The sequence below is a fragment of the Synchiropus splendidus genome, chromosome 9 (genome assembly GCF_027744825.2).
Source record: "Synchiropus splendidus isolate RoL2022-P1 chromosome 9, RoL_Sspl_1.0, whole genome shotgun sequence".
Lineage (NCBI taxonomy): Eukaryota > Metazoa > Chordata > Actinopteri > Syngnathiformes > Callionymidae > Synchiropus > Synchiropus splendidus.
The window spans coordinates 24641522-24668586 of record NC_071342.1 but is presented as its reverse complement, the minus strand read 5'-3'; the positions used below and the strand labels follow the sequence as shown (position 1 = coordinate 24668586).

General features: G+C 51.5%; 1 protein-coding gene across 1 annotated transcript in view; it reads right to left on the bottom strand.

The window, feature by feature from the left end:
• Positions 1-29: 29 nt before the first annotated feature.
• Positions 30-27065, bottom strand: part of LOC128765319 (potassium voltage-gated channel subfamily KQT member 4-like) — a 62711-nt gene continuing 35675 nt past the window's right edge. Inside the window, exons 2-13 of the mRNA XM_053875980.1 lie at positions 23685-23775; positions 23296-23422; positions 22507-22682; positions 20909-21034; positions 20389-20499; positions 19417-19512; positions 15860-15948; positions 8999-9240; positions 8391-8478; positions 6255-6386; positions 3774-3900; positions 30-3095 (exon numbers count right to left, since the gene is read on the bottom strand). Of these exons, the coding sequence (XP_053731955.1) occupies positions 2193-3095; positions 3774-3900; positions 6255-6386; positions 8391-8478; positions 8999-9240; positions 15860-15948; positions 19417-19512; positions 20389-20499; positions 20909-21034; positions 22507-22682; positions 23296-23422; positions 23685-23775 (2308 nt within the window). The 3' untranslated portion in view covers positions 30-2192. The remainder of the gene's footprint in view (positions 3096-3773; positions 3901-6254; positions 6387-8390; positions 8479-8998; positions 9241-15859; positions 15949-19416; positions 19513-20388; positions 20500-20908; positions 21035-22506; positions 22683-23295; positions 23423-23684; positions 23776-27065) is intronic.

Here is a 27065-nt window from a genome sequence, read left to right as displayed (position 1 = left end):
ATGACATTTTAAGTTAATACGCTCTTTATTAATGAATAACAAAAAAAAATCATTGTTGCATTTCTCATCCAGAGAATATCATGTATATCTTTAATAAATTAATTCCAAAAGAAACAATCCTGTTCATTCTCTTGAGCTTTAAGGCCGGTCGTGTCACACGTCGCAGTCCAGGCAGAGACGTCGAACGATGATCCGTTTAACAAATAAAACGTGGATTATATATATATATATAAAGTATGTGGCTGAAGCAAAATGACCGGAGCTGAAACCATAATCGGGAGCATAACTGGCTCTTCTCAGCGGGTCAGAGGGTCGTCCAGCTCACTGGGGCCTGGCTTTAGGTGGGATGTGTCTCAAGGCTCCTTAAACAGCTCAACTCTCGCCTGAAGACTACAACAGTGGGAGGACGAGTTAATCTCACGTGTCACGATTGTGCTGTCAATTTGGGGGTGAAGCTTTAAAAAAAACACTTGATGCAAATCAGCATTTAAGACTGTGGTGACTTTCAAACACTTTGATTCATAAAGACACAGTTCCAAATGACACAGAAAAAGTCAAATCACTCTACTTAAGACTGTGCTGCCCGATAACTTTCAGATTAGATTAGATTAGATTAAGTTAGGTCGCTGCTACTCCTCCCACAGTGGAGAAGGAAGCTGGACTGAAGACGGTGAATCGAAGTGTTCCAGCATGAACGATGACCAGCTGCCTCAGCAGGTAACACACGAGCGCGAGCACCTGTGACCGTGCCACAGGGGCCACACTGAGCAACAGGTGTCAGCGCTGAGAAGCAGCAGACCGGCCTCACCTTCACTCGTGGGCTTTGACTGGCAGCCATGTCACATGACCAGGCCTGTGCCACCACGCATTAACCTGGGACTCGGAGAAAGCTGCACTCTGCATGCTGTTCTGTGGACCCAGCATCAAAACATGCAGCAGCAAAGACTTGTCTCACGAAGCAAACACCGGAAACATGCAACAGCTCAGCTTCAGGTCGGGTCCGAGCCCTTTCAAAATCAGGACGTCTGCTTCAGCTTTGGGTTTCCGTTCATATCCACGGCTAATGGACCGCAAACATACTGGAGACAGGGGGTTCCTCGGCTCTTTCTGTGTGGCGCCGCGAGTGTGAGAGGAGAGGCACTCGACTGGGGGTCCGAAGAGGACCCCGCCTGCCAAACTAGGAACTAAAGGAGGCTCACCGGGCACTGGTCAGGAGGCCAGATCAGTGGGGGTGTTGACTGTGATGGGGTTTTGTCCAGTGGTGGTGGGGTCAAGGGTCAATCTCAACTTTGATCCGGCTCACGACATGCGGACCAGAACTCACAACTACATGCTCTCATGCGCTCACTTCTTCTGACTCTGACTCTGAGGCAGCTCAGGAGGCAGAGCTCCAACATTCCGAGCTGCTGTTTTGGTAAACACGTGTTGTTTGGACCTCACAACTCAAATAGAGGAGCTGCCGTGTCCCATCGTTGCCAGACCGCTAGTTCACACCCAACGTGATGATGTCACAGGTTTCCACCCTCCAAAGTGACACTAAAAAAGTCTGGGGGTGGGGCTAAAGAGAGGGGAGAGTCAAGATGGTGGACCAGAGAAGTGTAGCGCATCTACTGGGGAAGTCATCTGTGTTGGAGGCAACAACTGTCGCCTCCAACATGTCACTTCCCCCGCCGGCAGCCCCAGCGGTGGCTCTGCTCTCTCCCCAGATGAACCTCATCTCACTTTGTTCTGGAGGTCTTCGGGAGGTTTGCTGGCTTTTGTGGCTTCCTTTGGCACTGCAATGTCCTCAGTCAAGCTCAGAGACCGATGGAGCAGAGGAGCTAACACTTGCTAACGTTGATGCCGACTAGTCAAAACAAACAACAGTGGAAACTCCTCCCCCTGCACGCCAGGCGACCTTCCCTCTCGCACCACAGGCACAGACTCAGGAGGCAGAGCGTCAAGAGGTCCAGCTGAAGGCAGGAGAGGCTGCTGAGGTCTCCCACTCAGCTGACGCACTTGTTTACGGACCACACATCTTTGGTCTGCGGCGGCTCGACTCTTACCGGCGTTGTGATGGAGGCGGAGCAAGAAAAGTTCCTCAACAAAGTGAAGCGGGTGTATAAAAAGCACTGCATGGCACATTGGCAACAGAGACTGTCAATGTTCAGTAAAAACGAGTGGCTTCTGCAGGAGGAGTCTCCGACGTGTCGCTATGTCAGTCGTATATGCGGCGGCTGACTGAGGAAATCTTCTCGGGACAGAGGTGCCGCCTCCTCCACAGTCTGGAGGAGCTGCTCCTCGGGCCCCGGGGACAGGAAGTGCAGCGGCTCCTCGGTGGACTTGCACTCGCTAATGAAGAGTTCCCTGTGGTCCCAGGGGCTGAAGTGGACCTGCGTGCGCTCGCTGCCGTGGCTGCTGCAGCTGTGGCTGAGCGGCGAGGAGACGCCCGCCGCGCTGGGAGCCTGGCTCAGGTCATGCAGGGAGATGGACTTGCCCAGACTCCCGTCCCAGTTGGACGGCCTCCTGTCGGAGTGGGGGGACAGCAGGAGCAGCGGGTTGACCTCCAGACTCAGGTGCTTCCTCAGGACGCCACCCTCTGACTTCAAGCCTGACCTGTCGCGGAGCTGCACGCCGGGCGGAGGGAAGTCCTCCATCGCCCGCACCACCACCGGCGGCGGCCCCAGCCCCCCCCCGCTGGCCACATGGCTATCAGGGACAGGATCGGCGTGGAATCTGAGCTGAGACGGGTGAAGCATGGGGGGCAGCTGCAGGGTGAACCCTGCTGACGCAGGCGGCAGGTCTGGGTAGTGGCCTCTCTTGGTGGATCCCTCAGGCGAGACCAGGGTGGAGTAGGGACTGTCCGGGGGCAGCAGGGGAGAGGGGGAGAGCGAGGCTGTGGACGGGGGGTAGGAGGGCGGCGCCGAGTCCGGGGCGCCATCGTCGTCGGCGGGCGCCAGGATCAGCCGCAGGCCTCGGGGGTTGCTGTCTCCGCCCACCAGATCGCCCCCCTGAGGAGGGGTCTGCAGCTGGAGCAGCGGCAGGGAGGAGCCCGTCTGCAGAGCCTGGCGGTACACGTCCAGGATGGTGTCCAGCTTGGACTCGATGGAGGAGACCTGGAGGAGGCGGGGCAGAGGGGACGTCCTCAATGTTGGGGACAACATTCTTCTGTCACTAACTGGAACTGCAACTACAAACAAACTTGTGGCCCCGGTTAAGAACTAGAGCAGGACGTAAAGAGTCAGCAACTTCTCAGTTACTTCCATAGCAGAACAAGACACTTCTAGATTTAACAGCCTTGAACTCATTCTAAATGCAACCAATGTGCAAACCCTGCAAACTCAATTCTGAATTTGGAATCTCAGTTCAACGCACGTGAAGAGCTTTTACCCAGAGAAACCTCTCAAGCTCAGAAACAGGAAGAATTGAACCGTTTTTTCAACACTGAATTGGGGTTCATTTGGAATAAAACGAAACAAACAACTGAAAATGAAACACGTAAATGCAATTACCAGGTCTAAAATGAACATTATTCTGTCACAAGTTCCACAAAGGTTTCATCACTAACATGATGCAGTTCCAGAATTTCAACGTGATAAAACATCGAACTAAATAACCAGTCTGATAAAATTGCTGAAAAACAGTTGCTGGTGACATATAATGTGTACAGGAAGATGGTGGCAACTATGGCCACATGAAACCCACGTTCTCTATTGGCATGTCATCCTACTTCCTGCCTGCAACCTTCAATTCCCGCCGCCTGGAAGCCCTCCACTAGGCGCCGCGGTACTCACCTGCCGCTCCACTTTACACACGCGGCCCAACATGCTCATGCCCTCGTGAGAGTCCACGTCAGGGAGCAGCTTCTCCCTCAGCTTCTTATCCACAGGAATCTGGCCTTTTCCCAGGATCTGATCCACCCTGCCGCACACAAACACACACAGCACGTGCTGTTAGGAAACTCTGGCTGGTAACAGGAGGAGGAGAGTTTGGTTATCAGGGGCCACACAGCAGCAGGAGGTCGGGTTAGTTTCACACTGCACGCACACGTGTGTTACATCACAGGAGTAGGAAGACGCTCGTCCACAGATCGAGACTTGATCTCCACTGTTTTAACAGAAACAAGCAACTTAGACGGATCAGTCCCGGTGCAGCCTTCAGCCAAGGTCTCGCACCGACTTCCTGCTTCCACTCTTTCACCACCAACTTGGAGAGTGATGTGAGGGCAGCGAAGGAGAGCCAGTGGAACAGTTTGGGCTTTCTTTCAAACCAGGAGCTGCGGTTGATAAATCCACAGTTATTCTGGCAGATGAAACAATCACAAGCTGAACCTGCAAGAGCCACTCAAATCTCCCTGCGCTCATGGTTGCAGTTCACTCTCTAGCCACCAGGGGCCAGTGAAGTTTCACCACAATTCTGAAACAAGTTTCAGACTGAAATGACGAAAAAAGTGGCTGTGGAGAAAACCACCAGTTAAAGCGCGAAGGTCTTCCTGTGTCGCACCTCGACGTCACTAAAAGCACATTCACAGAGTTAATATCCACGGCACGCACACGCGGTTACTGAAGCGGGGTTCGACAGCAAACACACGGAACAGAAATGAGAGGCACCCAGAGCCGGCGCACTTCTTCTTGTTGCTGTAATAATAGTGCAGCGCCGGAGACGACATGTTCCGGGGTCGGTGACCCAAGCCGGGACCAGAACCGGTCGCACTGGCCAGTCTGGAGACACGAGAGAGACCTGGTCAAGTCCAGCGCACACAGAAGAGCAATGTGATCAATATGTGCCGCCACAGAAGCAGACGAGTCAGCTAGTCTTGTTATTTCTACTGTTACTATGTTATTATATTATTATTATTATTATTATCATCATCATTCTATACTGTTATTCTGCGGAGTGTTAGACAACGCCACAACTGAGTTAGAGCCCAAAGTCAGACCTGTCCGAATCAGGGTGCTGGTGTTGCACCGAGACCGAGGAGGGGCGGGGCCAAGATGGAGGAGGGGGCGGGGCCAAGACGGAGCGCTTTCCTCAGTTTTTCAGACCAAATCAAGCGCTGCAGCAAACTGAGCTCAGTGTCTCGGTCTCTCAGATCAAGCTCACAAGGGCTTGAGGAACAATGGAAATCAGATGAAGAACGAAGTCATGGCACAAACTACACAAAAGGGAGCAGAGGTCGAAGGTCATAGCTTCACCCCAGGTCCCCCCCGGCTGGTTTGTGTCACCGAGGTCACTGCCTCATTCACTGACACAAACTCATGTCAACACATTATTTTTGAACACGGAAGCTGTGCAGACACACACAGCACCAACTGTGTGGCCTTCTGTTGACATCACTATGAGGAGACCTTTGTTGTCATGACTAAATAACTCCGCAAATGAAGGTTTTAAAAGCCACGCAAAGACGTCACATGTTGATGACATCACTGTCAGGTCCAATAATGGACGACCCTGCAGTGACCGTGGAGTCACGGTCTGCCGGTCCTGGACCGAGCTCAACAACAGGGTCTCTGGGTCCAGTTCTCCAGGAAATGGACTTGGTGAGCCGTGATGAGGGGAGGGCTCTTGGAAGTGGACTGGCTCATGTCGGGGGTTGCTGTCGCTCGACAGGAGGTTCGGCCCGTCACTGCTCAGCGGCTGCACCGACCACCTCCTGCAGCCCATTTGAAAGCACTGCAGCGCCAGACAGTTCAGCTGAAGCTCCCTCTGACCCAGGCTCAGACACAGTTGAAGAGTGTTAGTCCAGAATCAAGGCAGGGCAGGTCTAACCCCGGAGCTGAGTGCTTCCTCCGGCTCTGGCTGTAATACAAGTGCAGGGAGGGAGAAGAAAAGGTCTTGACTCGGCTGCTGAAGGGTCTGGGAGGGGGACCCACTACAGTGTCAAGTCTGGGAGAGAAACAGAGGGAAGGTACAAAGCTGGGTGAATCAGAGCACAAGAGTGACTTCAGCGTGTGTAAACAGGGAGGCAACAGTGCTGCTCTGCTTTGGTCTCCCAACACGTGATGCTAGAATGAAGGAGAGCCTCAGCAAAACACTAAACACCCTCTCAGAGTCAACAGAACACTGCTGTTCTTCACGTCCGGCCGACTTGGTCAGGACCTGGGTCTGTTTATTCTTTCTGTGGAAGGCTGTGTGATTCCTGACATCCTTCACCTGCGACACCTGAAAGCGGGACCCTGACTCCTGGGTGGCTCCTGGGAGGGCCGGCTCCACCCTCACAGACCCAGCTAGTGATCAAAGTGCCCTCTGAACCCCGGAGCTGGCGACCTCCTGACCTGGTCTGCAGACTCTTGATGCGACACAGCATGTCCAGGTGTCCTGCAGAATACTGCTCGATCACGTCCTTCACATCATAGGGACGCAGAGTCTCCTTGAACTTCTTCTTCGCCACGTGGAACTTCATGATCCTGCAACACAGAGGTGCACGTGACTGTGAGTAAGAACTTTCTCCACAAGATGGCAGCAGCAGCTGCTCTCATAAGCGTCACATGGGGCCACACAAACAGGGCTCCCCGAGGCTCCTCAGGAGTCCATGACAACACAGCAGAGGTCTCTAGAAACCCGAGCGTCTGATCAGCAGGACCACGGCCGGGTCCATAATATTGAGGTAAACGGATCCTTGTATTTGGCCCGTGAGCGCTTCTCCCTGCTGCCAGTTGTCGAGGTTTCTCACCGCTGAAGTGGAAACAGCGGTGACAGACGACTCTCTGAAACAACAGTGCCGACCGGGACGAGGTGTCTCTGCCTCAACCTGACACCCTGGGAACGGCCGAGGCTCCGGCGGCCCAGGAGGGAGGCCTGCTGGGGGGGCCGGCCGGAGACTGTGGGGCGGTGGATGCTGCTGTGGAGCCCAGGACCACACTGTCAGGACAGAGACAAACACTGCTCCACGGCATCAGACGGGCCATGGAGCTGGAGTGACCAGCTCAACACCACTCAACACCTGGACCACTGCTGCATGACTGGCCCTCACCTTCGGTTTGGTTGGTGAGAGAGCTGTGTTTCTCTGGTGCTGCTGGGGCTAAGATGGACCTGGTATCTGAGTGTGGTTTTGGTCCGGCGCCAGTTTAGTTCCAATACGTGAAGCTTTTATTTTGGTGGGTGTGGCAGTTTGAATGCAAGCCTGTGGGCACGTCCCCCCGACTTGGTCAATGGGTCCTGGAAGCTCTAAAGCAGGGGTCTGATACCGGTCCTCAGAGGGCCGAGTGGGTGCAAGTTTCAGCTCCAACCAAAGAAGCTCACACCGTTTAACCAGTCAGGTGTCGGCTGAAACAAGCGGCACCTGACTGACCATGAGCAGATGACAGTCTTCTGAGTGCGCATGGGTGAAAAGGTCTCCTCTCGATGAGTTGGAACAAAAACCTGCACCCTCTGCCCTTTTGTGGCTCAGTCTGACAACCCTGCTCTGAGCTACGCATCAACGATCGGTCATGAAACCATCAAGTTGGTTGTGCTGAAATGCAAAGGTGAATCAGCTGGAAGTCATTCCTGAGTGACTGCTATGCTCACGCTAGTGGTCAAAAAAGCAACCAAGGTCAAACACGCCCACCTGCTCCTGATCTTCTCACAAAAACTCTGCTAAGGTTTTCGTCCTCTGAGAGCTGAGAAGTGGATCCCAAGAGTTCACCTGCTGGCGTGCATGGCCTCCTGGTCCAGGAGCTCCACTGGCTTCTCAGAGAAATGACTCTGATCCACACTGGAGAGCTTCCAACACAACGCGGACGGCTGTGTGGAAGTGTGTTGATCAAGTCAGTGAGAAGGTGAGTTGGGCAGCGGTGGCTCATCACAGGATTCTCATCTGCGCTGGCAGTGAGAGTGAGACCAGCAGGCTGCTACCACAGCAGCTAAAAGGCCCCAGGCTCGACTGGCAGAAGCACTGAATGATAAAGGTCCAGGAGCGAAGGATTGTCAGTACAAAAACTGCATGTAGAATCAAACCCATCTTCTCAGTTGTCACTTTAGAGAGATACAGTAGAAGATTCTAGTGGAGTGTTGCATACTAAATTCTTATTACAGTCAACAACTCACAGTCATGTTGAGCCACTGCCAGAAACTGAAAATGATTCATATAAAAAAAAGGACATGTTCACAGAGTCACAACATTTTTTTTATCATGTTTAAAATAGAATTAAACCCAAGTGACTCGTGTAGAATTGAGGTGCAAGCACTAACTAACTTATGAATGCACTGACTGTGTGCACTGGAATGTGACCGTCCTTAAGTCCTCGCGAGCATCCCGTCCACATTGCTACACTAAAACCTAAGCTGCCACTGAACTGGACTGTTGTCTTGGACTCTGTTGCTGTGGGTGAACCCATCCATCTACGCTCACCAAACAGGCCTCTCTGTCCAACCTCCACCGTGTCACGTGAGGCAGCAGGTGTTGGGCTGCAGCGTGGTGTGGAGCTCACCTGACGGCTCTGATGACGGCCTTCAGCGGAGCAGAGAGATCCTCCACCGTCACGTCACAGTGGCACCCTCTCTCGTCCATGGAATCCTCTGTGGTCATGCCCGAGTCCACTGCCACACAGAGCAAGGTTCCATCAGTAAGCGCGGAGTCAGAGTGACGACTTTGAGGTGGACACAGCCCGAGCACCAAGCAGTGAGTGGAGACGTAGTTTTCAAATCAACGAGCGAGTGAAGGGCTTGTTGCTGCCTCCAGGAACCTGACTCAACCCTTCACAGGAAATGTTATTTATTTGTTCAAATCTGCCACAAAATCTGGCATTTTTGGTCATAGCAATTGATAAAAAAGGGTGACATTTATGGACCAGGTCGAGGTTCCCCAGCTTCTTCCACTGGTCTCTGATGAACCACATCCTGAATAGCAGAAGGATTGAGGAGTTGCTAAGAATGCTGATCCCCTGCAGAGACACCGCTCGGCTGCCTCCACACACTCACCATGACGTGCACAGAAGGATGAGCGCCATGACAGGAGAGAAGTCTGACTTGGCCGCTCGAATCATGTCGTGAATGTACATGGGACACACTTGTTAGGAGCGATGGTCTTGTGATTTACCGTCAGCCACGGCGGCGCGAGTCTGGCTCTTCAGCCTCAGCGAGGGTCTGAATCTGGTGCGGTCGTTGAAGCTCCAGCTCTTCTGCACCTTGGCTGGGCTGCTGCTCATCAGCTCGGAGGCGCTGCCCGCTTCCATGGCCGGGGACGAGCGCTGGCGGTCGTTGGTGGAGGTCTGACGGCTCTTCATGCTCTGACCACGGGGGCTCGCCATCCGAACGCGCTCTTTGAAGCTCAACTTCTGACTGGAGAGGGGAGACAATAAGCACCGGGGGAGACAGGAGAGGAGACATGTGTTGGAGTGGACCGAAGGAGGACTGAGTCAGTCAGAGTGAGGTCAGAGCAGTCAGGACAACCGTGGAGCCCGAACCTCACTGGAGTGACGCGCTCCAACGGCACAACATCATGGAGGGTGGGGGTTGGGTGGGTGGCTAGGGTGTTGAGCTGCAGCTAGTTTGGATCCACTGAGAAAGTGTTTGTTTGGAGAATCTGAAGCAGCGGCAGCCTCGAACCTCTGACGGTGAAAACAATTGTCCAACAGTGAACGGGAGCTCAGGGCCACACAAGTGAACTGAAGCCCAGGCACTGTTCACAAGGGACGTCCTCACACCATGGAAGTGAGGAAATCCACGCGATTTTTCACTGCAGCTGGAGGAGTTCTGTGTGAGAGAGACGGGCACTGGGCTCTGGGCCAGCAGCCACCTAAGCAAGGTTCTAAGATCCAGTTAGACGCTGGATTCTTTCTGGGCCACACGTTTGGACCCTCCACCAAGGCAGTGCTTCCCCACTGCTGCATGTCCAGGGACATCATTGTGACCTAGTTAAGGTGTGACCCTCTCCCTCTGATCCCACCCAACTATCCAGACCACTGCGACTCCAACCTGACCTGTGACCCGACTCTCGCCACAGCCCTACTATAAAGCAACGAGGAAAAAAGTCGCTGACTTTTTCCAAAAACATGATCAGATTTCTTCTGAACAAAATGTTCACTCCGGGACAGGTGACAAGTTCGTGTCAAGGTGACAAATGTGTCAAGAAAATCTATTATTAGACGACAATAAATTATGAAATGCCTGAGACACTTTGAGATGTTAAAAATGAGGAGTCGGTCCTTCCTCGTGCCAGTCAGACTGATGATGCCGTGGCAGTTTGAACGGCGAATGAGCGATGGAAGCGGCTGAGTGGTTTCTCTTCAGCAGGAGGAGCTCAGTCATCTATCTCCCGGAGATGTGAAGTAGGGCCTCTGACTTGTCAGGGTTGATGGCTCGTGCAGACGGAGCAGATGTTTGATCACAGTGAAAGTGCTGCAATATTTTTCCGTATCAGCCGAGCTGCAGTTAGTCGATGGGTCTTTGGTCATTTTGAACAACAAAGCCTCAGTAGCTGAAACCTATGACAGAACAAGAAGCACCTTCCACAGCGATGCACCGAGAGACAAAAGCAGCATGCGATGCAGCTTCCCCCCAAAAAACACAGAAAAATGCAGAGCAATCGTCTTCATGCCGCAGTTTAACACTTTTTCCAGACCTCAAATTTCCAAAACATTCATAATCTAAAGGCAATGAGGGCATATTTTCCAACTGGTGAACGTAATTTACCAGAGCTTTTCCATGCCGCTGATTTAGCAGTGACGGAGGAGGATTCATTGCCAGTTGTGAGTTTCTGACTATTGTTTAACTTTCCACAACATCATCAGTCACAAACAACCAACTTGCACGTAGTCCTGAGCGGCGCGACACGGGTGGGTGACCCGGGCAGCATGCAGGGTCAGAGGAAGAGAGCAGGCCAAGCTGTGAGTCAATATCAGCCAGGAGAGTCACGGTACTGGTGAGCTTCCCCAGAGCACTGAAGTAGCTCTGAACTCAGGTCGCTGTGGGCCGAGGAGGTTTTGTGAAACACTGGCCTCATTTTCAGAAGCCACTAGATGGCACTGTCTTTGGCTTCGAACCAGTGGCAGAAGTCAAGGCCGGGCCGGGGGGGCGGGGCATGTGACCAATACGGTGCTCCCTCAGGGTGACGTCCAGAGGCAGGATTAAGGAGCTAGATCATTGGCCCCGACTTGTACAGATGTGTCTTGTTTTTTCTGCACTCCCATCAACTTTGTTGCTCTCAACACAATCCTGCTCGCTCAGTGTCACACGCTCGCAACTCAAGTTTCACTTGCACCACCACATGCAGCTAGAAAGCTGCCACCAAGTCAGCCAGTCACTGAGCCGCCGCCGCCTGTCCTCCGTTCTCTGCTCCCATTGGCTGAACCTCTCCACCAATCACGAGACGTTGCAATTGGGAGGGAGGCGGGTCTTCAGGAACTGAAATAGTACGTTCATAAAAATGGCACAACACAATGAAAACAACAGACAACAGCCTCAGGTTGGTTCTATTTTTTTTTTTTTTTTTTTATGTTGGGATTTGTTATGTAACGCATATCATGGATCATCAACGGGGCGAATTAGCATAATGTAGAGGAGCGCGCGTCTTTAAAACTCTGGATTCTCCACATTTTTATGAACTTACTATTTCAGTTCCTCAAGACCCGCCTTCCTCCCAATTGTAACGTCTTGTGATTGGTGGAGAAGTTCAGCCAATGAGAGCAGAGGGCTTCAAGCAGCAGCTCAGTGACTGGCTGACTTTGTGGCCGCTCTGTAACTGCACGAGTTTGAGCGAGTGAAAGCGAAGCTGAGCGCGAGCTATTTTGACTAACTATTTTGAGAGCAAAAAAGGTGATGTGAGCACAGAAAACATGTTTTGAGTGCATGATAACCAAGACTCACCCGTACACACCTCAGTGGCAGAGACATGATGGGACGTCTGAAATGTGGAGATGGCTGACGGGATGTTTTCAGGCTCCAAATGAGAAAGGAGTGGAAAAGAGCGGACGTCCACACCTCCATGAAGGAAGCACTCGAGCATCTCAGTCCTCGGTCACAGACTCAGCCAGGGACTTCACACTCTCACTTCCACTCTATTCAAGTGTTGACCACAGCGAAATCTCTTCCCTGGGGTCTGGGTCAATCCAACTCTCCGTCAGTGCCTTTCCTGTCAGGCGTGTCGCAACAGCGACATGCACGAAGGTCAGGATTGGGATCTGGGTCAAACGATGACGGGGTCCTCATAAGGAACCTTGTTGACTGAACAGTTTGAGCCAACAGAGGGCGCGGGAGAGATTTCCCCCGGGCTCCTCCAGCCTGACGCGCTTCAGACGGACCAGACGACTTGAGAAGAGCGAGCAGGCAGCAGTGCTCACCACCCACTACACCCTCCTAGCATCAGCGTGGTCCTCCTCATGCTATTAGTCTGCTGCGTCTACACCACTGCGAGCAGGAAGGATGCAGCGCTGCAGTCGGTACCTGCCGTACTTCCGCCTCCGGAAGAGCCTCCCACGGCTGCGATCGTTACTAGAGCCACGGATGGAGGAGAGAGTGGACAAGATTAACGGGAGGAAGAAGTCTCCGCGGTCAATATTGGAGCAGAGTAAACACACACTGAAGGAGAGAGCACACACATCAGGCCGGCAGGAAATGAGAAGAGTGGACATCCCACTGGTTGTTTGGGCCGCTGGAACAGCTTCTGTCCAGAAGGGACCTTCTGACGTCACCATTTAATATCCCAAGCTTGAACAGAGCACTGCTGAGCCGCTTCCCAGCATCAGCCGCTCTGCAACAAGACGTCATCCACCTGCGGCTGCAGCTGAAGCATCGGGGTCAGCGAGGAACCCACACCCCATCCATCCATCCATCTCCTACACTGATGCACACCTCCTCCAGCTCAGAGTCATCACCCCAGACCCAGGGCCTCCCCCAGTAGGACACGCCCTAACAAGACGACCCACACGTCCCACATGAACCACCTCCTCACCTGCTCTCTGAAGCCGATTACACGCAGCAACTCTCAACTCTGGAGACAAGTCGCTGCACGGCAACCAAACAGAGCCTGGATTTTACAGAGAGGGAACGCTGACATTCAGGACCCACGTGCGGGTCCCTCCCTGAGGATCACATGGACCCAGAGACGGTGGCGTCCAAGTCTGTTGCTGCTTGAAATGACTTCTTCATGCTGTGACCTGCTTTTTTTTGTTTAATGCGACTTGTGAGAGTCAAGTCAGCTGCTCCCCAAGTTCTGCAGGAGAGACTAGGAACGAGTCTCACCTGAGACTAGGAAATGGACTGGTGAATGCCTTTTGGCTCAGCTCTTTTTGAGCCAATACATAGTCCTCCCCACAAGGTCAACTTCACCTCCATCTGTCCCAAATACTTCAACTCCATGGATCCCAAACCTCTGGCTGAAAGAAAAGGGATTTGTCCTCAAACCTTTTCTGGCTGAGAACTATGGTCTCGCCCTTAGAGGAGAAGATTTTTCACTCACATTCAGCAGCAAATCTCAGCGAGGGACAACACATCCTTGGCACTTAGCCGGGACGAGACCCACTTTCCACCAGCCAGAGGTCCACGACAAAAACCATGGCTCCTCCAGAAATCAAATCCTCCACAGTCTTGCTCACCACCTCCATGTTAGAAGGCCACTTCATGCCGCTTCCCCCTGCAGGACATGCTGCGCTCGCACTCGGCAGCCAGGCCACCACTGCAGCACCAGGCTGCTGTTTACTAGTGTTGGTGTTTACAAGTCTGTTTAAATGAAAACCGCCGGCTGTAAACCGCTGCACCTACCGCCGCCGAGCAGTCGACTGTCTGTGAAACCGCTAATAGGCGCGCGGGCTGTGGTCCGACACGCGCGCAGGCGCGCGACACTTGTGATGGGGAAGAGTTCTCGCCACGTAATGAACAGCACGGAGGCTTTAATGCTTCCCCTGATGCAGCAAAGCCCCATGAAATGCTGTTTTGTTTAGGGATGAGAAGAACACTTGTCTGTTCCCCTGCCAGCACCAATGCGTGTGTTGAGGTTGACACACACGAGGCCTGCAAATGTTGCCAGAGAAGCGCTGCATTGTAAAAACTATACAAGCGTAATTAAAGTCACAAATCTCTGTATCTGTCTTCTTCCCTTAAACCCCCCTCCTCCCCCCACCACCACAGCCCCGCCCCTCTGGCTGTCGTGCGTTTGATGCCTTACATAAATACCATCCCAATGGAAAATGTGCGTCACGGGACCGACCCCGCAGATGCACGTTTGGGGGGAAAACAAAAAAGCAGCTCGTGACCCAACGCCGCCGACGAGTCAAGTGCAGGACAAAGTTCTCCTGGAATGTTCAGAACTGCTGCTGCCCCAGACCCTCCTTCACGGCCACTTTCTGTCTGGTTTTGGGGCCGAATGGCAGCTCCGTTGTGAGACTTGAAGCACTTAGATATTAACCAGAGAGTGGTTTATCTATCCTTGTGGGGACCAGTTCCTAGAAACACACCACAACAATTTGTCTCTTCCTAACAAGGTTTAGCCTCTATTTGAGTGTGAAGACTTCAAAATAACTGGGTGATTGTAACTGGGTCCAGGGTCCTGGTTCAGCTGAGTGTGTTCAGGGGGAGAGGCTGGGGAAAGGGCAATGGCCAGGAGAAGTCCCCACAAAGGCAGAGGTACAAGTGTGTGTGTGTGTGTGCGTGTGTGTGTGGTCACTGAGTGATACAAACCTGCAGGTGCCGTCTCCCTGCTCTTTCCTTCAGAGGTTAGTGAGATCAGGAGGAGACAAAGAAGAGAGATCAGTGATCCGCAGGATGAACAGGAACTTCAGCAGAGGAGAGCCAGGCAGCAGAGGAAGTCCCACATGCAGGTCTGGACTTCAGCCATGCAGCAGCAGGTCAGTGGACATGAGATCAGGAAGGTGAGATGTGAAGGTGTCATCACCACAGATACACCGGCCAAAGTTACCGCCTGATTTCTGCAGGCGCTTTTGTGCAATAGACGAGGTGCAGCTCTCCAGCCGGGATCAATGTCAAAACCCGACTCGCTCGTGTTCACGTCGGACTTTTGAGCCCAACGCACTTTGTGTGGAGACAGCGTCTCACACCGTTTATTCACATTAAAGCCGCTTCTTCTTCTGGATTCCAGACCTCCAGGAGACCGACTCTGTTGAGCTGTGGACACGCGGGCGAAAACAGCGCATTTTGAGGGCTTCAAGGGTCAATAAAGAGCCTGTGATTTCATCGATATTAGCCTGGAAAATCCATATATTAGCCACGCTGCTGTATGAGCCGCAGGGCTCTGACCGTAAGAAAAAAATAGTGGCTTATAGTCTGGAAATCACTGTAGTTTTTTAAAGTCTACTCTCCCATTGGGAGACTGGGGTGCTTGGCGGAGGGTTGCACTCTCTCAGTGCGTTTCTAGTGAGCCACATATTTTCTGAAAGACACAGAGAAACGTAACCTAAATGTGATCACCAACACCCGATCACCCTGCCTGAAGTCACCTGAAGCACGTCGGCAGTAGCCAGACTGCTAACCTAGCTAACTAGCGGCCGGGCGTACAGTCACATGGTGGTGGAAAATGTGACCGTTTGAAAGAAAGCAGGTTGAAAAGGACAGTCACAACTCAGTGCCTTGATGGAGCTGAAAGTGGAAGATGACGTCCGAGCGGATGGAGAAGAGGTGGAGCAAGATCAGCGAGAGGAGCGTTAGCAGAGGCGGCGGCCATGTTTGCTTGTGAGTTTGTTACCTACTTGGTGGGGCTGCAGGTATGCAACGCCTTCAAATGAGGCTTCCAGGTTGCTATGGAAACCGAGTTCTCATCAGCAGCATAACTACGCCAGACACACTACGTGCAGTGGAGAGGACGGACAAAGAGAGACATGATGAATGGAAGAAGTCACGGGGAGAAACAAAGAAAGCAGGTTAGTCTCAGGCTGGTGTGGACGCGGTGTGACCGGGGGGGTGCTGTTGTGGGTGGGTGGGTGCTGATGGAGGTGGGGGGGATACATGCCTGAGAGGGGAGAGGGCACTTTGGTAGTGGTGCCAGGTGGCGCTGAGGTAGGGACGAGCCCTGTCGGTGGAGTACAGACGCCAAGCCGCCTGGTGGGGGAGGTGATGGACAGACAGACAGACAGACAGACAGACAGACAGACAGACAGACACGGGGGGGAGGGACAGACATGGTGAGGGAAAAGGGAGGAATGTGATTGATGTGAACATTCAGCAGGTTTGTGGTGTGTAACCAGAGACAGCAGGAGTTTTTCTCTCATGACCACACAATTTCAGCTCCACATGACGACAACACCCAGGCGTCAATGACACCACGGACCGCGACACTACGGCCACCTGTTCAGCACTGGGTGGGTCACCACCCACGAGCCAAAACACACAGGCGGTCATAATGTGTTTCTCATCATGTGTGCATGGAATGACTCATGCCTCCTTGACAGCCAATTGGAAAATTATCATTTCATAATTACTGAATCAAACTGAATCACAAATCACCCAAAAACCTGCGGCGGGGACGGAGATTAACAAGGGCCTGGTGAGGGGCCTGTCTGACCGCCGCACGGCAGCAGTAATGGAGGAACGTGGGGCAAGACAGGGTCTTTCCCAGAGCCTCAGAAACACTGGCCCCAGGGGTCCGGGCGCCTTCACTTGCTGGTGGTTTATTACTTCTTTAATTATTCTTTATTTGTATTTTGTTTATTTGGGGTTTTATTGTTATGGTTATTATTATGATTATTGTTATGTTTTGTTCAATACTGCACCATGTACCAAAGCACTTGTTGTTGGGCTCCTCACTGACCTTGGCAATAAGCAACAAGCAGATTGTGCTACGTCCACATCAGATGTGCTGTGTCGGTGACTTTGAGCCAAACATGCTGCTGTTCTACACGAGACAAAGTCTCAGATTCTGCTGATTTATTGGACCAATTCTTCTACTTAAGAAGGTTCTTCAAACTAACTAACTTCAACGCACCACAGTGAGCGGAGCAGCTCCCAAGAGCTTCCAGGTCACTACTGCATGAAAAATGACTGTTTTGAAAACAATAGCAATTTAAAATTTCACTTCAATACAAAAACTGAATGAAGGAATTTAGACAGTGCCATTACCTCATCTACATTCCTGGAGCCCCCATCCCCACTCATGCATCTGAACACAAGCAGAACTCCATAATCTTCAGCCTCATCCATTATTTATGCCATAATTCAGACATGACTGTGGAAAACATTTTTCATGCCTATTAGTGAACGCGCATCTCAATAGGCAAACCTGTCGCTCAGAAAAGGACAATCTGAATCTATCTGTCACATGATCTGACGCCATTTGACAACTGAGAGAGGGACGGCTGAAACACAGGAGACTCAGCAGCGGGGCCCCACCCCGAGGTTCAAGACTCACCCAGGCTTCAAACTGCAAGGTTTGGGTGTCTATTAAGAAAGAGAATGAGCGGAAGACCGTTTTGAGTCAGTCAGAGGGCTAGTTGTGTCATGCTTCGCTCCAAACCATGCTGTGAGTGAGAGAGAGAGACCAGCAGGCTGCTCAGTGCTGCTCCCCCACTGAAAACACCTGGACCTTGCTCTGGTCAACTGACAGAAGAGCTGAACAATACTGAGTGATCGGTCGTTCATATATGGGTAGAAGTTTTATTGTCATTCAACACGTCTCAGTAAAGAAAAATTAAAATCACAGATACACCAGATATTAAAAAAAACAACTTTACAGCCATCAAAGACATCAAATAAACCCAGGAGACTGGTAAGTAATTGCCGTAGGATTTCCATATATGTATCCGCAGCACATGAGCCAGCAATGAACCAATACTTAACAAGTACTTGCTAGTGTCTGGATAAGCCGGGCTATATTTCACCCAGGAATGGTCACCGAAGGTGCACGATTATTGATTATTGACCAGCAAGTTATTAGTGGACTAATAGTTAATATGTGTTCCCTGATCTAAAGTGTGACCCAAACCTTCACTGCTAACTTTCATCATTCAGTTTTGCACCCTTGATCAGAGCAGTGTCTGAGGCTGGACAGAGCAGCCTGCTGGTCTCTCTCTCCCTCACAGCGTTGAGCGAGACTCACGAGACAGACAGAGACAACACCCACAAAGTTGCCTTCGACATGAAGCAAAAGCACTTTCCAACTCACTTTCTAACTTAATCAAAACCACCAAAAGTGTCGGATGAAGACCGAAATCTTCAAACAAAACAGAAGCTGACAGTGGAGCGCTAAAGAGCAGCCTTCTTAATTCAACGATATTCTCTGCCTGCGATGGTGCATGAGTTGATAGGAAAAACCTGAGAGGTTTCCTGCTGGTGGCAAGAGGCTCGGCAAGAAAGAGTCAACACCTGTGACACATCCGTCACCATTGCAGGAGCTGTAAAGAGGAAACACCACCGCCTCTATTGAGCCTGATAACCGGTCAGATTTTTGGGGTGTTAATCTCCTTCGCCGCACAGACAGAAAGAAGAGTGGCAGACATGGCGGTGTGTGAGGGGAGGTGGTGAGGTGACACACAGTTAAAGTGGCTCCCGTGTCCAACACAAGAAAACGGCTTCCAAGTTTCCAATGACCTGTCAGAGGGAAGCTCAGGACACAGAGGAGGATGGGCTCACACTCCCAACACCGTGAGGTGGGGAATCCAGTCACTGGCTTGTTTGGGATACTAAAGTATTAAACCTTCTTTTGGTTTCCATCCAGGCCCGATCAGATGGTTGTGACGAGTGTTGAGTGAAAGTCCAGCTGCAGTGTTCTGCAGGCATGAAAGGCCTGTATAAAAGCTCTGGGTGTAATGTCTTGCTCTCCGTGATAAAAGAGGTTTGTGTCACATAATGAGACGTGTTCACTCTGTTTCTAATGCAAACAGAGGCAGTGGGTCATGGCCGGCGCAACGTAGGCAGGTAAGCTGGCGGTTGGCCAGAGAACAGGAGTGACTAATGACAGCGCCTGTTCAAGTGTCGTGGAGAGGTTGCCAGGGAGACGGCTGTTCAATCCTGACACAGTTCAGCCTCACTTTCTCCCAGGTGCGCTGGCCAGCAACACACTCCAGCGCACACACTTGACTCCGAGGGGGGAGACACAATGGCACAGTGCGCTCCAAGGTGAGAGAGTGTGTCCTGCACAGCAGAAGCTTCAGGAGCGGCACAGTGAGGTTGAAAGGGCATCTAATGTTGCTTCAGTTTCAGACAGAGAAAATGGAAGCCCAGCGTTTCCTCAACCAATGAACCACTGAAATATTTCACCCCAGTAACTGCAGCAGTTTGCTGAGGGTCTGACTCCAAGTGAGGAGTCAACAACTGCTGTGAGTTCAGTTTCACTTCTACTACTTTTCATACGTCTAAATGAGCTTCTCCCCCACACTAGTACTTTATCTTTCCTAAAATATTGTCTTTCTTTAGGGAAATATTACAACTGTATTTAGTACTTTTGATCACTTATTCAATCATTTAGGAGCCGTTTTTATTAAATGTCAACAGATTCTGATGTGATTCTGAGCCACATGGCAATAGATCAGGGTGCTTGGGTTGAAGTGTGTTCACACAGTGAGTGTGTGATACCTGGATGAGACTGGCGGCTGGATTCCTCCTCTTCTCAAAGTGCTTCTGTCGATGCTGCTCCTGCACCTTCAGGGCGAAGCCGGAGCCCAGAATACCCTGCAGTGAAGGCAACTGTTAGCCTGCTGCTCACCCTCGCCACTGCAGGTCAGACACTCTAAGGGCAGCCTCCTCTGACTACAGTGGTCCCTGGCGGTGGAACCAGCTCCAGCGCTGAGAATGTCGACAATAGAACCTCAACTTTCATTTCAGTGTCACTTTATCCTCCTGTTCATGATTGTTTCCTGCTGCTACTTTTCATCCTGCCTGTCATGATCTGCTTTTATTTTATATTATTATCGTCAGCTTTATATGTGAGTCAGTTCTGTTCTGCCACACAATTCCTGTTTTCTCTCCTTTTGTTCTCTCTTCACTGAGTTTTTGACCACCTAACTTTCACTTGTTTTTTACTAGACTTTAATCTGTACTTCATATTGCCGTGTGATGCTGCTTGTGTTGTGGTTCTTGTTTGTTCTGTTTCCAGATTTTCAGATTTTGGTTCTGTTCGTGTTTTACTCCTGGTTCAATGACGCCCTCGGTCTTTGGTTCGGTCCGGTGTTATTCCATGAATCAATCAATCGCTTACTTAGATTCTCAGTGTTGAGTCTCTTTGCTTCTGGTCACCAGTCGCACTTGGGTTCCGTGAACCGGCGGCTCCTGACGTCCTGGATTCTTTTCTAATGGTTTCACTTAAATGTTCATTTGTTCATGCATCTGGTTTTTATTGCTTCAATTTAACAATTTCATCCAACCTGGCTTGTGTTTCCTCACACTGGACCTGGTGCTGGGACCACACTGACACGGGTCCCACCTGTGACCGTGACCCCACCATGCCTCAGCGTGCTCTGGATCCATGTGGCTTTCCCTGACTGCGATGACCCTCTAAACATGGAGGCCCTCCCAAATGTCGTCAGCCTGGTGGAGTGTCAGACTCACAGCCGGCAGGGCGAAGAAGGAGATCCCTAACAGAGCAAATCCAGCGGACAGCAAGCGGCCCATCCACGTCTGCGGCGTCTTGTCTCCATAACCAATCGTCGTCAGGGTGATCTGAGAGGAGAAACGTCAGTGGTCATCGGGGTCCGCTTCATGTGAACACCGCGGCTCCTCTGTCAGAGGAAATAGGACTATCGATCGCTCTACTTGTGTTGTGTCTCAGTGTTTTCAAGCGTGACGGATTGGTAGAAGCAGAGCCGCAGCACCAGTCATGTGAGACTGTGAGCATTAACTCAGGAGATGCAGCTGATTGATCTGCCTCCACATCAGGTCTCCACCGGACAGAAAACACCCTCTCACTCTCACGCAAACTTCCTGAAACAAATGTGCATGCTCTCATCACCGGGCCACTGAGTGCAGACGCTTCGTGTCCAGCAGAAGAGTAGACTTCATATTTGCTATTCATCTTAGCACATCTGCGGCTGCAGTTCAAAGCGCGGTGCCGAGTGCGTGTGAGACTCACCGTTCCCCACCACAGGGCGTCCGCATAGGTGGCAAAGTCCTTGTTGAATTCTTTCTCAGCCAGATAGACCAGGAACGACGAGAAGATGAGAACCAAGAATCCAATGTACCAGGCTGTCACCAGCTCCTGGACACAGCCACAAACACACGGGCTCAGAAACACAACTCAGGGCGTGACCCATGTTTCACCCAGAACTGGAACCTTCCACACCATCAGCATCTCCTCCCGAGGAAGCAGGCTCGGCAGCGGCGTGTGGTTGAGCCGGGCCTGAAGACCACGGCGGGGCGTGGCTCTAAAGCTGCTGTTGTCTAACCCCAAGATTGTTCTGGTGCCTTTTAAACCTTCTCTTCTGTTAGACTTTTATTTCAGCACATACGAGTTGCTGGTGTTTTTTTCAGTAGCGTGGAAAGAGTTTGGTTCGAAACAGTGTGGTTTTTTTACATATCAAAAGTGTATAAAACCTTTTATCCTTGGCAGAGACTTTCCAAACGGCACTTTGCATCCGCCTTGTTTCTTCATAACTTAATGGTGACTCCAGCGTTTTCATTTTTGCTGTGGGCAGAACGGATCTTCTCCACTTCTTCCTCACTTGTGTTCAGACACCTCTTTTATGAAGGACCTTGAGAAAGGTTTCACTGCCTTGGCCGGAACATTCTGAGGTCCTCATGAGGAGCCGAGCTTTGTCATGGGACACTCCTGCCGTGGAAGGAAGGTAACATGACGCTGAACTTCCTCCTAAGTCCGACAGAAGAAGAGTTCTGGAGGCTCCAGTCAGCTGGGTTCAGCAGGGGCTCGGTGGGAGCGCCATCATCATGTGGCCCTGAGCTGGACGTGACACGCTTCTGTTGCTCGCCACACCACTGCTCCTCTGGTTCACTGCTTCCACCTTTGTTATGGCAGACGACACACAGTGAACCAAAGTTGTTTTTTCTCTTTATCTTGATGTGCACCTTTTTGGTGCAGTTAAACAATCCGATGAAAGACTTTAATTTGACTCTGACACTTATTGACATGTGAAAAATAGACGATGCCACAGATCTAAAAATGTGAACATATTCTTCATACTCGTCCCTCAGGGTCAAGACAGTTCTCCACAGTCCTTCTCTTCATTTTTAAATTCATTGATTTCTTCATGTGGTGCTATATAACATGCTGCGTTCTTTCATCCAGTACTTTCCAGTGGCCATTATGGTTGATGCAACAACATGAGTTCCTCTCATTTCCGCTCACCTATTTAAGGCAGGGGACAGATTTACGCAGAAGCACAGAGATTCTGAGGCAATAAACACTGTTTCTTTTTCAGACACCTAAAGAGAAACATGGCTACACCTCAGATTAGGAAAGCCATACCACCTTATATATCGGCCCGTAATGGATCATTATGTCTATATTTCAGTGGACGTTGGCTCACCATAATCACTGACTATAAAGAGTAAAGAAGGAATAAAATGGCTTGGCAATTTGAGGTCCCCCGCCACGACACAGTCAGTTACCTCCATGTAACTGACATCTCACGACCAAATCAGTTGCATCCACTGTCGCTCGCCTGCTGACGATCTTAAGGACTAAGGGGTTCATGCGTTCTTTCTGAAGCCCACCTTACTGTGAGCGTAGACCACCGAGCCCAGCAGCTTCCACGTTCCTCCTCGCCGGTCCATTCGCACCATTCGCAGGATCTGGAGGAAGCGCAAACTTCGCAAAGCTGACGTGGCAAATATGTTCCCCTGGCTGCCGGCCGAAACCACGGCGACAGAGGCGATGAGCACGATGATGTCTGCGGAGGACAGCAGGTCAAGAAGGTTGACGCTCCGGCTATTTCTCGTCTCCTGTTGTTGATAAGGCCAGTCCCAGCTGAGAGCACGGCCACAGAAACACAGCTGCAACAGGGTAAGACGCTGCTTTTGTTCAAGAAAGGCCACGTGCAACTGCATTTGCAAAGGAAGTTACTCAGTTTACTACAGATTTGTGGCTACTAAAACTCAGAGCTCAAAATCATGACTTGAACTATTCCAATCCCACACGTTGCATGTGTTCTAGATGTAGCTTCCAGGAAGCCGTTCTCAACAGGACAGTGGCCGATAATGTCTTCTGCAGCCAGCGTGTTGCTGAGCCTCTGAGGTGATGCTACAGAATGTTCTGGAGAGGGTCTGTTCTGTCGGCATGTTGGAGGAAACACACGCTTGCATCAGGAGACACTCTGCTGTCGAGAACTGCTTCCTTTCAGCTACATACAGGTCAGATACAAGATGTGGGATTAATGGCGAGTTAACTCAGCTTCAGTCACTGTGATTAAGCATGGAATCTATTGACGACAGCTGTGGATGACTACATGGCTAGTTGTGATGCCCTCACGGCCGCCTGTGTGAGTGCTGCTCCCCCAGATTTACCGATGACACAGAAGGGTTTCCTGGCGAAGCGGAGGCGGCCCTGCCAGCCTCGGTAGCGACAGCAGCAGCCGGCGCTCCATATCCTGATGATGTACTCCAGCCCAAACACCACGATCATCACAAACTCCTGAAGGCCGCAGCAGAGCACCAGTCAGGTTAGTAAAGGAAGGAAGACTCAGTTCACCAGGATGCTGCAGAGTGTTGTGTGTGTGTGCGCATGTGTGTGTGTGTATGCACGCGCATGTGCGTGTGCGTGTGCGCGTGCTCGTGTGTGTGTGTGTGTGCACGTGTGTGGGTGTGTGCACGTGTGTGGGTGTGTGCACGTGTGTGTGTGTGTGTGTGTGTGTGTGTGTGTGTGTGCTGGTGCTGGAGTGAGAGTGGCGAGTTACCAGGATGAGCAGGCAGTGAGAGGAAAACTCCTGGTGCGTCGGAATGGTGGAGAACACAGAGAGAACCAGACATCCGAACACCAGGATGAACCTGAAATCAGTAGCACACACACACAAACATCAAGGTCAATCAGATGAGGTTAGGGAGGAGTCCCCGTGCAGCATGATGTTGGCAGAGTATACAGTGATTTGGGAGGCAGGAGAGTTCATGAAAGTTCAAGAAGTGAATGGAGCACAGGTGGCGAAGAGGAGAGTGCAGGCAGGGTGTACCAGGTGGAGGTGAAGAGTCGAGGGAGAAGTTGATCGAGAGGTAGGAGTGGCTCTCCAACCTTGTCGTGAAACAGACAACCGAAAACCTAGCCACACCATGGCAGAACCTCATCTGGCGGCTGACCCGGGACCATCCCACTCAGCACATGTCCGTCGGCTAACAAGCCGACAAATTCAAATGCCCAGTCCAGTGCCCAGACGACGCATGTTCTGGCTGCAAGACTCCGCAGCCCACAGCTCTTCCACCAGTCACCATCTGCCTTCTCCATTCTGAAAGAAAAACACCTCATCTCTCTGTGTTTGTTTTCTGTGTTCTGCTCTCTCGCACTTCTCTTTAATATTTCATGTCACGCTCCTCCTCTCTGCTTTGTTCTCCGTCCCCAGGTGAGTATGAATCCATCATTTGGAGCAGGAGCAAAGTCCAACTGCAGAGAGCCACCATCGTGAGGCCGGTGGTGCCGCCTGTGTTCCCGAGCAAGCGTCAGCCGGACGGACCAAACTTCAGCCCCTCGTCATCAGACCCTCGTCATCAGCCCCTCGTCATCAGGGCACTTGTGCGCCATTGTCTGAGTTTCCTTAAACATGTTTATAGGTGGCACGTGTGAAACAAACCCACAAAGAAAAGATACAAAGTGAAATCTAGTCACCAACGCTGCGAGTTCCCCAGTTAGCTGCGATGAAGGTGCAGATTTAGTGTTTTCATGGAGAAGAATGAGCAAAAGCACCTGAGTCTATTCAGATCGCTCTGAAGGCAGCCATTTTGTACGTGTAACGGTGTGGCTACTGCACAGAACACCAGAGTTCGTCATCCTTGTGAGGACGGCCAGCAGCATCGTGCCGCCAACGAGGAGTCACGCCTTCACTTTTTAATTTAATGTTTTCTTTTGTGTTTCATTTCACTGCTGGACTCGGCGCTTCCAGCTGTTTGAACCTCCTGACAGCTGTGCAGCGCTGGGTGTCTCTCCAAAGTCGGCCTGCACACACGCAGTCACTGACTCGAAGCGGCGCCAGCACTTTGCACCTGTTTTCCATTGTTACACGCAATCTTGGTAGCGCAGCCCGCGCGCTCCCGTCTCAGCTCAGACTCATCCCACTGAACCCGCTTCCAGCTCCGTCAGGAGTCGTGTGCTTCTTGGTTTGAATGGCATGAAGTGGGCCACCAACTGCGAGCCTCTCGGGACTCGTGAGCAGGTCTGCGCCAGTCGAGCGCCCCCCCGTTCTTCACAGCAGGAGGAAACTCACAGAGACACGAAGACAGAGGAGAATCTTTTCACACGTCAGGAGCCCTGGATGTCCGGGCGAGTGACTGTCAGCGATGGTATCTCAGCGCCTCCTCACCAGCACTTTACGAGCCCAGTGTTTACGTGGCATCCTACCTGCTGATGGTCACGATCAAACACACTGTTCACTCCAAGCAACGGAGCAAAACAAAACCAGGCCAGGAATGAAAGACAGTGATGCAAAACAATGCCATCAACATGTACAAGACTCTTATTCACAAAAACACTTTTCCACTGGCAGATCCAAGTCTTGCAGGACAGACGGTTCTTCTTTTATTGCCTATTAAATATGTGCCATTACTGGAGCCACCACTGACTCGGCTTCGCTTGTGAATAGGCGACTGAGCTGCAGTGCTGCTCCCATGCTCAGGAGGAACCGTAGAACTGAGGCTTTCATTCAGCCGATCTGAAACTCCCAACAGAGAACACTGCAGTACACATGCCAGGCCTGTGCGTGGCGCTGTGGCGACCTGGAAACTGACCAACCAACCACCTCCAGATCTAATGGCCGTCTAGTATATCCACTCACTCACTCGAATGCAGTAGCCTCTTCACCTGGACGGAGCCAGGTGAAACCAGCAGGGTGCTGAGAGACCTCTGCCTTTTTATCAGTCAGTGCAATGAGTTCAGTCGGAGAGTAGGTGACGGGAGCATTGCTAGGCTCCTGAAACCCACACAGGAGACGAGAGGAAGAAACCATTCATGAACCCAGATGAACCTACTGACCACCTCCAAACCATGGACAGGAGGAAGTTCGTCCGTTTCAGAGTCAATGTGATCATTGTGCCTGTGTCTCAGACGGGAGCCTGCTGGAGTTTCAACAACTTGATCTTGGGATGGTACAAAACCAAGCGTTAACAGCTGGAGACGAGCATCACTCCACAAACGTGCATCTAACTTGGCTCCCCAGCTGGAGAGGCCAACAAGAGAGGCGCGCATCTGTTGACATTTCAATCTGAGCAGCAGTGGAAAGTTGGGAATTTCAAATTCAAGGATGGGGTCAGCGCTGCCTCATCAAGTCGGCGGCGTGTTTGAGCATCATGAGTGGGACGAAGCTCTGACTCGAGACATCATCCGACCACAATGAAGAGAAACAGAGGAGCAGATAATAAAGTTTGCGAGAGAAAGAAGCGGCCGGCCCCGAGCCAACTTTCCATGATGAAGCCAGGCGGATGGTGACGGGTGCGAGAGGAGTCGGAAAGATTTCAGCTTGTCTGTCTGCGTGCATATGCGTGTGTGTGTTCTCGCTAACTAGACACAGACTGGTGCGCGCAGCCAACAGGGTTCATGAAGACACTGACACACACACGCGGTTCTGATCAGCAAGAATCTTTGACTCCTGTTCAGAGCTCTGTGCAGCAGATGGCCGGCAGCGCGGCCCCAACCAGAACACACACAAGGCGACGGCACGAGGCCTTCAGCAAGTCGCACCTTTCAGGAGCAACACGTCCTGCTGCCAAACAAACAGCAGCGGTGGAGGAGGATGATGGCGCCTGACCTGGCCCTCGCCTCTGGAGACACCTACAAGAGAAGCCCAGAGCTGATGTGGAAGTCAGTGGTCACGCACAACGTTCTCACGGATATCTGAAGCATCTCCAATACTCATCAACCACCTCTGCGTTATGACATGACACTGTGGCCATCCTACCTTTGACACCATTTGTGTCCAACAAAACAATACAAGAGGATGAAGGGTTGATGATGATGGAGCACAACGTTTACAACAGAAGAGTGAGAGAAGGATGACGTTTTTTTCCCAACAAACTTTCACGTTTTTCATTTGTTTTTCTTCTCTTTTATGAAGCCGGCAGCGCTAACCTTCAGCAACCAC